We start from the raw sequence: 12,432 nt of genomic DNA on the forward strand, positions 1-12,432 counted from the left end.
AGTTCAAAATCAATGGTACCATTCAACATAAAGTATGAGAAGAAACGCTTACCTTTCTCCTTACGATCAGCTGCCGAAACGTCCATACCGTTCTTCTCGAAGATTTCCAAGAGCTCGTACCGCATGGCGGAGATCTCGCCCTTGACTTCGTTGATGTCGTCCTCGGTGACGGCATTCTCTTCCATCTTGCGATGCATGGCTGAAACGTACCGCCAAACAAGAGACCGCATCACGTTGGTGTACCGTTCCGCGCGTTCTTTATCCTCCTTTCGGCGCTGTGTGAATAGTTTGGATTCATTAATTTATTCAATACATTATTGCTAGGGTAAAGAACTAAAACGGCATGATTCACTTCGGCCAGAGGGTTTTTGCATGCCAAATTGTTCGTAATTCGGCAATAAGACGCACTCATCATATATTTCTTCTTTTTTTAGGCGTTGCGTTCCCGGCAGAGTAAAGTAGATTGATCGTGCTGGATTATGAATTGCATTAAAAAACCCTCGGGATCACTGGTTATCTTTATTATAATACATATCCCTTTCGGGACGAACCAGCACAATTGTGCTGTTGGGCACCCATGACATTGAATGATTCTTTTAGCCAATAAATCATTGTTTTACTAAACTTTTTTGAATTCGATTATTGAATTATCATTGATACTTGTAATCAAGCACAAAAACTTTTGTTTACATCGTGTTTAGAAAACACCAGCTCAGGGTAAACAAAATGTAAACAAACACCGTAAGAATTGAAAAAGTTTTATCTGTCGCAACTTTTCAACTATTCGTTTTTTCTAGGTATGCACAGATACGAATCGAGAGTGAAAGAGTCATTCTTTGAAATGGTGAAGACCAAATGAGAATTGATTCACACAGCAAAGATTTCTGGAGGGACAAAGTGGGACCAGCACAATTGTGCTGGTGCCGGCACTTACCCGGTCGATGTTCGTTGTGGACAACCAATTATCATTTTCAGTATTTTGATCAAGTTAAGCAGCTGAATCTGGTTCCAATGTCCACAACAGTGCATAGTATTGCATTAAAACATGAATGAGTGAATAAATACGAATCATAAAAATTATGTACCGTACAAAAACTATGTAACAGAAACTCATAGCTTTGGTTTCAAACTTTTTTTTTATAAATCCATATCTGAAATAGATTGGAAATCACATTTAGTGTCTTAAATCTCCTATAGCAATGTTTAAGAAACAGTAAAATGTTTGGGGAACGTTCAAAAATTACGTCAATCATTTAGGGGAATGGAGGTGTACGAAAGTGTGATAGTGCATGTACTAGGGGCTTGGAAAAAATGTGATAGTGAGCATAGGAAGGATTTAGATAGACTTAAAAACAATGGACGTAATATTTGAATGTCCCCTTGCTTTGATAATCTGTCAATATCATGTTGAAACGATAATCCATTTTGGTGTTCTACAATGCATGCTGGTTCAATATCTGCTGTAATATTCATAAAGTTAGACAACTGGAGCTAAAAACCTTTACTTACTATTTGCTTCTGAACTACAAAGTCTTTAAAATGGCATACTGTTGATGTATGCAGCCCATGCTAGAATTACTCGCAAAAATGTTGTTTATGATGTTGATGAACGAAATGCGTTTTAAACTGGGAAACTTTAAACTTTTGCAGTACTATAAAATACTCAACTAAACTACTAAGGGATGGTACACAAATTATGTCACGCTACATTTAGACTTTTTTGAAAAACGAAAAACGCGGGAAACCCTGTCAGAACTTGTTGCCAATCCAACATTATTTGTATTAGATGTGTATTCTACACTCATTTCTAGCCTAAATCATAATCTAAATGCTCTATTCAGTCAAAGAATTAAATTCGACGCTATAATCTCATGTTGAAAATTGGACGTCTGGACACCTCAGGGTAATATGAGCACCGAGGCAGGGCGTATACCACCGGATTTTATTCCAGATGCCTAGAGTACACCCGAGAAAAATACAAAGACAGACAAGGACAGCCATTTAAATGGTGGCGGCTATACTTTCCATCGATTGCAGAATGTCTGAGAAATCTGTATTAATCATGTACCAGATTCCGAAAATCATGCCGCAACCCGTTCAATTTGAATGATGCTCATTTTACCCCCACTGCATGATCATATTACCCCCAACGTATGTTCATATTACCTCCATTACATGTTTATTTAACCCCCAAATATACGTTCATATTACCCCCGGTGCATGTTCATTTTACCTACATGTTTGAAACATTGAATCTATGGAGAGAAATTTTCAATATTATTATAATGTTGATACAATTCTATTTCCCTCACATTATTTTTCAACTCGTTACATGACATTAGGGGCCTTCCTTAGCCGAGTGGTTAGAGTCCGCGGCTACAAAGCAAAGCCATGCTTAAGGTGTCTGGGTTCGATTCCCGGTCGGTCCAGGATCTTTTCGTAATGGAAATTTCCTTGACTTCCCTGGGCATAGAGTATCATCGTACCTGCCACACGATATACGAATGCGAAAATGGCAACTTAGGCACAGAAAGCTCTCAGTTAATAACTGTGGCAGTGCTCATAAGAACACTAAGCTGAGTAGCCGGCTCTGTCCCAGTGGGGACGTTAATGCCAAGAAGAAGACATGACATAAACATCCTTCTTCAATTTCGAGCAACTTAAAACGAATCTGACAGCTTCATAAGTAAGAAAACACGAAAATTGCTTATGGTGTTCATTTTACCCCCAATTCCCCTATCGCTTCGTTTCTTTTACCTTAAAAAATATATTTTCCAAATCTTGAATTTTGAGACTGATATATTAAAAATTAAAATCTGGACTTCATTGCCGTGCAAAGTAACTAGCTGTATCGATCAAAGAAGTGTAGGTTCAATTCCCGCTACAGTGTTTTTTTTTTCGTCATGAACGTATTACGACTGTGTCATTTGGCGTTGCTTGCTAGTCTGTTGATTCGTGTGATGCTCCTTTCAAAAATCATAATCGTACATAATGCTTTCCAGGAAACTTTCCACGGTAGGGTTTGTAGTGACTGGACCTTTTTAAGTATAGTTTTAACTATACTCTGCTTCTAACCTCTCATAATCCCTACAGGGTTGACAGCTGAAAGTGCCCATGCAATCGAAACGGAAGGGAAAACAAAACTTACGAGTATGGCCAGAGCTTTCCATTTTCCTTTGTACTCTAATGAAATGCGAAACTTTAAAAACTCATGGCAAACCAAAAAGCCTGCTGATCGCAGCTGTCTTATGGATTGTCAGTGTCTTTAAAAGGTCAAAAAGCAAATTCATGCTTTTCTATGGTTAAGGTGATTATAAAATGAAGCCAAACTGTGAATTTTCAAGTGCAGAAGCCTGGAATATCTGACAACAGTTCGCTTTGAAAATCAATTAAACTGCTTGCCTGCTGGTGGTGACCAATGGGATAAATTTTCAACGCGGAGCGCTATTTGGTTCTCAAGTCTCGTGCTCTTGAAATTTTGAGGCGTGGCTTCGTTCTATAATCACCTTTTAATGACCTGAATTTGACAATACCCTGTAATATGTAAGTTATCCGTCTAAGTTTTTTTCAGTCCTACAAACTACTAAAAACTAATATTATAATGACGTAAATTCAATAATTTTAAGCAAAATACTCTATGTAAAAAATAAAATAAAGTAAATTTGATATTGGGGGCCAGATAGTCATAACGGTAAACGTGCAAATACTCAGCAAGACCATGCTGAGGGTCGTAGGTTAGAGTCCAGCTGATCCAGGATCTTTTCGTGAAGGAAATTTTCTCGACTTCCCTGAGCGTAGAGTATGATCGTACCTGTCACACCATATACATATGCAAAATCGGTAGATTAGAAAAGAGAGCTGTCAGTTAATAACTGTGGAAGTGCTCATGCGAAGTTGCGAAGCAGGATTCTGTTACGTCAGAAAGAAGAAAAAGAAATTTGATGGTAATTATTTGCGCTTAAAAATGCGTCATTCTTGTTTATCAAAGTCCAAGCTGTCGAGCACATATTACGTAAATTTACATGAATTTTTAGGGAAGCTGCTTACGCAGACTGAATGTTTTGATGTTTCCATTTAAATTCTAGGAACAAAATGAATGATTCCAGTAATTGAAAATTTATCAGTTCCATGTTACCAACCTTTACAAAAAAAATCGTTTAAGTATCATTTGAAGGAGGACTATGTGATTTCAAAAGTGATAGTGTATATGTTAGGTATAGTGAGCGAAAGAGGTTTGAGGTGGTCTCTAAAAAATTAATTCTACAAACTCTAGTAGAGTGAAATGGTACAGTGCTGAATTTGGTTTTAATTTATTTATAGGTATTCCACTAAAGTATTCGAAGATTTATTATTTTTTTCAATTTTGATTTTTATTCCATAAATTATTTTTGAGAAAAATATCTTATATAATTTTTGAGGATATAAACAAACATAGCAAAACCAAGATGGTTTGGTTGAGACAATTAATTTTCAAGTTATTCACACATGTATGTTTACCCATTTAGACTAGTTCTTGAATTATAACGATAAACGTCATCGTCACCTAATGCTTTGAATCTTAGAGAAAATATGAAGTGTTTTTATTTCTCGTACATAGTTTTCGATCCTATTATAATAAAAACATAAATTAAAATATACATATAAACTACGTTTATTTGGCTTTCTCAGTCATGGGAAAAAATCAAAACGGTATGTTTTGCTTTGCCCGACGTTTCGGCAAAGCAAAACATACCGTTTTGATTTTTTCCCATGACTGAGAAAGCCAAATAAACGTAGTTTAAATCTCAAACATCCCAGTCGAATTTATCTACAAATATACATATATTTTTTTAAATTTTAATGTATAATTTAATGTATGTAATATATTTCTGAATTTTTGGATCACCCTATCTCACGAAAGCGCACCCTAATGACGAAATAAAAAAATACAGGCCCAAAGTTTTTCAAAAAAGCATGACTGGAACAATTTTCTAAAAAAAAACAAAAAAAAAATTATTTTTTTTTCGAACATCGACCGCCTTGGGGACGGACCAGCACAATTGTGCTGGTCTGAATTTGACCCTAAAAAGTTCATGGATTGTTAGAATAGCCAAAATAAAGAAAGTTTTGTTCTACGAGATGATGAGTTTATAGGGTAAATTTTGAAATAATCACTCAAATGTGGTCCGTCCCGAAAGGGATATGTAAATTTAAAAATCTATACTGCCGTGAACCGCTAGTCAGTCTCATCTGCATTTTTGTCGGAATTGAGTCGAGTTCGGTTTTTAACATCTCTTTCTGCTGCACTAATAAAACAATATAATTCGTTCGGAAAAATTAGAAAGAAAACAACAAGTCAAATTGTCCCATAATGAAAAGTAACCGCATATCAGTCCCACTACAGATTTTAGCATCGTGTATTAACACAAAAATGAGACGTATTTTCATCGTCTCTATATTTTTCTCGGAAAGACATCGCACGCTATATCTGAACCGGACGATTATAAAAATAGAATGTACATCAGATTTTTTCTCGCTAGATATCAGTATTTGGTCTATATTTTCATAATCAGAAGGTTTTAAAATATTCTATTGGTGACATTTTTTCCATGCATTTTGTTTGAGCTGAAATGCGTTGAATATTGGATTTTCATGGGTTTTAGTATGAAAAATAGCTTAAATGTGGAAAAAATAAAAATTTCACCGATGGAATATTTTAAAACCTTCCGATTATGAAAATATAAACCAAATACTGACTTCTAGCTAGAAAAACCCCGATGTACATTCGATTTTTATAATCATCTAGTTCAGACATAGCGAGCATCGTAGTAAAAAGTAAATTGTGAAAGTTTCATTACGATTTGAACATGTTACAATCCTCAAGAAGTTTTTGAATAGCTTCCAAACTCGTATGCACGGTATACACAACAAGGTAGGCTATTCCCACGTGTAAACAACGATTTTCAATAAAAACATGTATCGCCAAGCGTGGGGCTAGAAGGATATTAAAAGAGAGCAGGCTTTGCTTTCTCTTGTAGGGGGGCTGGGGGGGCAAGAAGGACACCTTAAGATATATAGGCTCAAATCATGGTCGATTAGCACAATTTTTGAAGATTATTCCAGTGTTGGGGCAACCTTACCTCTTGTTCTAAATGATGTTATCGATAGATTTCAAAAATATGAGAAACACCTGATGATTTGAGATTTTTGAAAATGCCCTTTCTTATGAGGTTTTTAAACGAGGCACGGGGCAAGAGTGCCACTTGTATGGGGCAAGAAGACCACCAGAGCAAAATGCCACAAATTTTGTATATTATTATTTCCCCGCCTAAACGATAAATTCTAGAGTAAGTAAAGATAAAAACTGAGGGATAAAAGTTGACTTATAGTTAAAAAGTAATTTTACGAAATTAATTTAGTTCTCATCTTATTTGACTGTAACAATAATAGTAAAAATTTTCAGAAACCATTTTGAATGTCCAAAATGGTTTATTTTGATTTTATTTAGTAGGAAACATTGATTTAATGCAATATTAAACAAGAAAAATAAAAGGTCATTTTTTATATGAGAAAATTGCGGTGTCCCTCTTGCCCCATAAGACATACTGTTTTTATATATGTAAAACTTAATGTCAAAAAGACTTTTTCGTAAAAATTTCCTCACAGCTATATTAAACAATTGAAAATCATCAATACTGTGCGGAACAATCAATATGTTTTGTATTTTTTGGGAGTCAAACCTTGTTTTCCAGTCTTACATTCTCATAATAATTCACATTTTTCGCGTTGGTGAGTTAAAAACATTTTTCTAATATTTTGTACTAAACATTTTTAACTGTAATATTTACACAACTCTCAATTAGTACTCGATTTATTCTTATCCTGAGTTTAACATCAAAAAATTGCTTTGAACTACGTGAAATTAGAGGTGGCTCTATTGCCCCGGGTGTCGATCTTGCCCCATGCCCCCCCCCACTCGTTCGAGATTGCGATAGGAATGACGTCACTACCAAATGTCATTTTTAGGAATATAATACCTTGTTTCTTTTTATCGTGCTCGTATGGAAACGAGTTTGGAAACTTCACAGCCCATTTTCTCAATGCCTACTTTTACAGATGGCTTGATTTGCGATTCACCGTACACAGTGGGCCATATTCAAAAATTCCTGGCAAAAATTACGCACTCTCAATACAGTTAAACCTCCATGAGTCGATGTTCCATGACTCGATATCGACTCATGGAACCATACTAGAAACAACATTTCATGGTTACTATGATGGTCCCTTGAAACAGCTTTCCAAATGATTTCTGTTCCTTGACTCGATATTTCCATGAGTCGATGGTCCCTTCAATATCGACTCATGGAGGTTTCACTGTATTTGACAAGTTTTGATCATTACAAGTGTTGTGGAACATGTTTCAGAATTACAGACCCTTTTTTGGGCACATTCACTATATTTTGGTGTTCGTAGAACAAAATGTTAACAAAATTGCGGTTTTCCGTACATTTTGAGGCTCACTACTTTAGTACAAAACGAATGTTTGGGCAAAATTAGGCAAGATCTCTTCTCTAGTCGATTCCTTAGAATTATAAGAGCATTTGAATGAGATACCTCCGCGGGGAGTGGCGGGGAATGATTTATTTGATATGAAGAAGCTGTCCTTTTATTATTACCGACAAGACCTACGGCCCAAAACATGACGTAAAAGTTGTTATCGGGGATGCCAACGCTCAGGTCGGAAGAGAGGATTTTTTCCGCCCTATAATTGGTACGGAGAGCCTTCACTCCGCCACCAATGACAACGGCCTAAGGCTAATAACTTTTGCTGCAGCTAGAGGGATGGCCATCAGCAGCACCTACTTTGCACGCAAAGACATCCGAAAGCACACCTGGATGCACCCAAATGGCGAGCTCTGCAACCAAATTGACCACTTTTTGGTGGACGGTCGGCATTTCTCGGATGTCATCGATGTGAGGACCTTTAGAGGCCCAAACATCGACTCTGATCACCATCTCGTTGTTAGTAAAATTCGTGCACGGTTGTCTACCGTGGCGAACACAAGAACACAGCGACCGCTGCGTTTCAATATCCAGCGCTTATCAACAGAAAGTGTAGCAGACGAGTACCGCCGGAAGCTTGATGAGTGGATACAACGTAGGCGACAACCTCAACATTCTGTGGGAGTCCACGGTGCGATGAGCACAGCAGCGCGAGAGGTGATAGGTACTGCTCAGAGACGACCCAGAAACGGTTGGTTTGATGAGGAGTGCCAGAATGTGACGGATGAGAAGAATGTTGCCAGAAGTCGGATGTTAGTGTCTGGTACCCGGCAGAATAGAGAGCGGTACAAGGAAGCTAGAGCAGCCGAGAAACGAATTCACCGCAGAAAGAAAAGGCAGTATGAAGAAGACATCATTACTGAAGCGTAAAACAGCATCGAACAAAACGAAATGCGGAGATTTTACGAAACTGTCAATGGCGTACGGAGAAAAACTGCGCCGTCTCCCGTCATGTGCAATGACCGCGAAGGTAACTTGCTGACTGACAAAATCTTGGTGGCTGCCAGGTGGAAAGAACACTTCGAGCAATTGTTGAATGGAGAGAACACGAGCGCGTCTGAGAACAGATTAATCATCAGCAACGATGGACAAGCTGTGGAGCCTCCGACGCTAGATGAGGTTAGAAGAGCGATAAAGGAGTTGAAGAACTGTAAGGCTGCTGGAAAAGACGAGCTCCCGGCCGAACTTTTCAAGCACGGTAGTGACCAGCTGTACGAAATACTGCACCGTACTCTGTTAAGGATATGAGAGGAAGAAGAATTGCCTGCTAGCTGGCTGGAGGGCCTCATCAGCCCTCTGTATAAGAAGGGTCACAGATTGGAGTGCGCCAATTACCGAGGAATAACGCTCCTCAATTTGGCGTACAAAATAATGTCGCGTGTTCTGTTCAACAGATTGAGACCGCTGGAGGAGTCCTTCGTCGGCGAATACCAAGCTGGTTTTCGTGAGGGCCGATCAACGACGGATCAAATGTTTACCTTGCGACAAATCCTTGATAAGTTCCGGGAATACAACTTGCAGACTCATCATCTGTTCATTGATTTCAAGGCGGCGTACGATTCAGTTAAGAGAAATGAGTTATGGCAGATAATGGTAGAACACGGTTTTCCGGCGAAACTGATTAGACTGATTCGTGCAACGTTGGATGGATCGAAATCAAGTGTGCGGGTTGCGGATGAGACTTCAACCTCCTTCGTAACCTTAGATGGATTGAAGCAAGGAGATGCGCTTTCGAATCTTTTGTTCAACATTGCTCTCGAAGGAGCTATAAGGAGAGCGGGCGTGCAAAGAAGCGGTACCATCGTCACCCGGTCGCATATGCTCCTGGGTTTTGCGGACGATATCGATATAATCGGAATTGATCGTCGAGCCGTAGAAGAGACATTCGTGCCTTTTCAAAGGGAGACAGCGAGGATTGGATTTACCGTCAACACCAGCAAAACTAAGTACATGATCGCTGGTAGACAGCGTGGTTCCAATCGTGACGTTGGTAGTGAAGTGGTGCTAGGTGGTGAAAAATTTGAAATAGTGGAAGAATTTGTGTATCTTGGTACTTTAGTGACTTGCGATAATGATGTTATCCGCGAGGTGCAAAGGCGTCTTGCAGCTGCGAATAGGGCTTTTTACGGGCTCCGTAACCAGCTTAAGTCCCGTAGCCTGCAGACGAAAACAAAATTCGCGCTGTATAAGACTCTTACCCTTCCGGTTGCTCTATACGGCCATGAATCCTGGACGTTAAAAGAGGTCGACCGGAAAGCTTTGGAGTTTTTGAGCGTAAAGTGCTGCGAACAATACTCGGCGGTAAACAAGAAAATGGCATCTAGCGGCGTCGCATGAATCATGAGTTGTACCAAGTACCGTCGGCTTCGTGGTAGGCCGCGCACACGTTGGCTTTTTGCAGTTGAAGAGGACTTGAGGGCACTCATCGTTCAGGGCGACTGGAAGCGATTGGCTCAGGACCGAGCCCAGTGGATAAGAATTATCCATTCGGCGTAGATTCAACGTAGCGGATTGTAGCCCATCAAGTATCAAGTATCAAGTAAGTACCTTTCCAAGAAAAAATAAAGATGACCAAATACCGATTGATTTTTGTGTTACATGATGCGAAAATCTGCAGTGAGACTGACATGCGTTTACTTTTCATTATGGGACAATTCGACTTGGTGTTTTTTCCTAATTTTACTGAACAAAAAATAGTGCAGTTGAAAGATCATTAGATGATATAATAAAAAGTGATATCAAGTCAATCTTTTTATTTATTAAAAAAATATTGTTAAATTTGTACTTCCATTGCAACCGAAATGCTAGTTTTATTGAAAATTTGATAAATCCCTGGATCCGGAGATTTCCCGGGACAAGCATAGATTTTTGTCCTGAATCCCGGGACGAGCCAAATGGCTGGGAATTGGACACTCTAGTTGTGAATTTAATGGGGTTTACGACAGACGGAAAAAAATGTATGTGGGAAAGTTAAATCTAGGCAAAAAATAGTTACCGGTCAGAAAAACTTATACTGAAAACTAAAATTGCACAAGTTTTGATGAAGATGAAAAACTTGAGTTTTAAAGCAAAAATCAAGGTTTTTGGTCATACACCTACTAAGGGTAAAAAAAGATTTTTTTTAAATTTTTGTATGTTTTCATAAATATTTGATATTGTAGATGAATATTTAATTTTGTTTTTCAACTAAAAATATGTCACAGACAAACAGACGTAACACTTAGAACAAATCCCGATCAAAATCATAGTCACGATGACATGTACGCCCAATGCTAAAATCGGTGTGTTTGGCCGATGGACCAACAGATGGCGGTAGTGTGTAAACGTCAAACGCGAACAAAAACGATGCGAGTGCTGCGGGTGGTGGATTGGCCACCTACCATATATTTGAATCGGCCGTTAAAAAGGTGGTCGATGGACATCGGTGAGAGTGTGACGTCTGTTTGTCTGTGAATATGTTTTCAGTTGCTGTTGTGCGCTCGTCAACGCCGGACGCGTCTAATATAGCAGTGGACATTGGATAGCTGAAAAGGTAGTTTTTTTTCGGTTCGATCTGTTAGTACGTATTGTTCGATTTCTCGTACCCCCAAGCACAAACGGTAAATTGAGATGATATAGAATACGGTGAAATTTGATTTCCCATTTGGATCACCGAGACCATCCTGGGTCGAAATTTCTGGTTTCCTTAAGGTCTTGAACACGGACTTGATAAACATGGAAACCGTATACAAAATGGGAACAGACCGAAGCTTGTGCATCAAATTCAACTCGGAAGCTGCAATGCAGGAAGCACTACGACGAAATCAAGATGCAGTCAAATTCCGTTATGCCAGTGGACGATCAGTCGAGCTACGCATGTTGACTGCGGGAGTTGTAATTGGGTCCTAAAATGTTTGATAAAATCTTGTTTTTATTCAACAACACGAAAGAGCATGTTACTTCAACTACTTTAGCAATTTTTCCCACTCAAATAACGGCAATATCATGTTAAAACATTAATTTTAAAATTTGGTCCATAAATGAACCTTGACACTTGAGATCATGTTTGACGTTCGCTTAGTCGACAAAAACATCACAGGGGTTTTAGTTTTAACACTGGGGTTGTTCCTATCTGACATTTCGGAAGGGACACGGAAAACAAAATTCACCCAAAATTTGAGTTTAAGCCAAGGGGTGTGTCAAAATCTAAAAAAACATAAAAACATGTTTTTCGGACTTAAACCAACGGAAAACATTGGAAAATTGAGTAAACATGTGTTTTGGCCTAAACTTAAGCGTTTGGCACTAAAATCGAGACAGGGCTTTCCGACCCTATTGATTACGTTCGTGTTTTTGATGTGCCCCCGGAGGTATCGGACAATGACACCATTCAGGCGCTTGGAAAATATGGGAAAATACAACGAATAGAGCGAGAAAAATTTCCAGCAAATCTCGGACTGGACCACCTATATACTGGTGTGCGAGGAGTATATATGAAGATTGAAAAAGATATCCCCCCAGCACTGGACATCGGTAAATGGAGAGCAAAGGTGTATTACGATGTACTCAAGGAAAAGTGCTTCGTATGCCAATTGGAAGGTCATCGCAGGAGCTCTTGTCAGGCTAAATCTCAGTCAACCTATGCAATGGTTGTGGAAGCGGGTGCAGCAGTTCTACCGAGCGAAACGGATACGATGACGGAAGAAATTATCGAAATTTTGGAAGAAGAAATCACTGGGAGCACAGAAATTGAAGAAGAAGCGGAAAAGGAATCAGTGACAGCAAGAGTGATTGAAGCGGAAACCGAAGTAACCATAGACGAGAATCAATTAAAACAGTTTGACGAAGCAATGGAACAAGTTGATCTACCCAACTTCAGAGAAAATATCGCGAAAATGTCGGAGTTGGTCG

General features: G+C 38.8%; 1 protein-coding gene across 1 annotated transcript in view; it reads right to left on the reverse strand.

Moving 5' to 3' along the window:
- The window catches only part of LOC5566698 (transient-receptor-potential-like protein), a 53,812-nt gene that overhangs the window by 1,857 nt on the left and 39,523 nt on the right, over nt 1–12,432 (reverse strand). Inside the window, exon 9 of the mRNA XM_001651056.2 lies at nt 53–275. Within this exon, the coding sequence (XP_001651106.2) occupies nt 53–275 (223 nt within the window). The remainder of the gene's footprint in view (nt 1–52; nt 276–12,432) is intronic.

Source organism: Aedes aegypti, chromosome 3 (assembly GCF_002204515.2).
Source record: "Aedes aegypti strain LVP_AGWG chromosome 3, AaegL5.0 Primary Assembly, whole genome shotgun sequence".
NCBI lineage: Eukaryota > Metazoa > Arthropoda > Insecta > Diptera > Culicidae > Aedes > Aedes aegypti.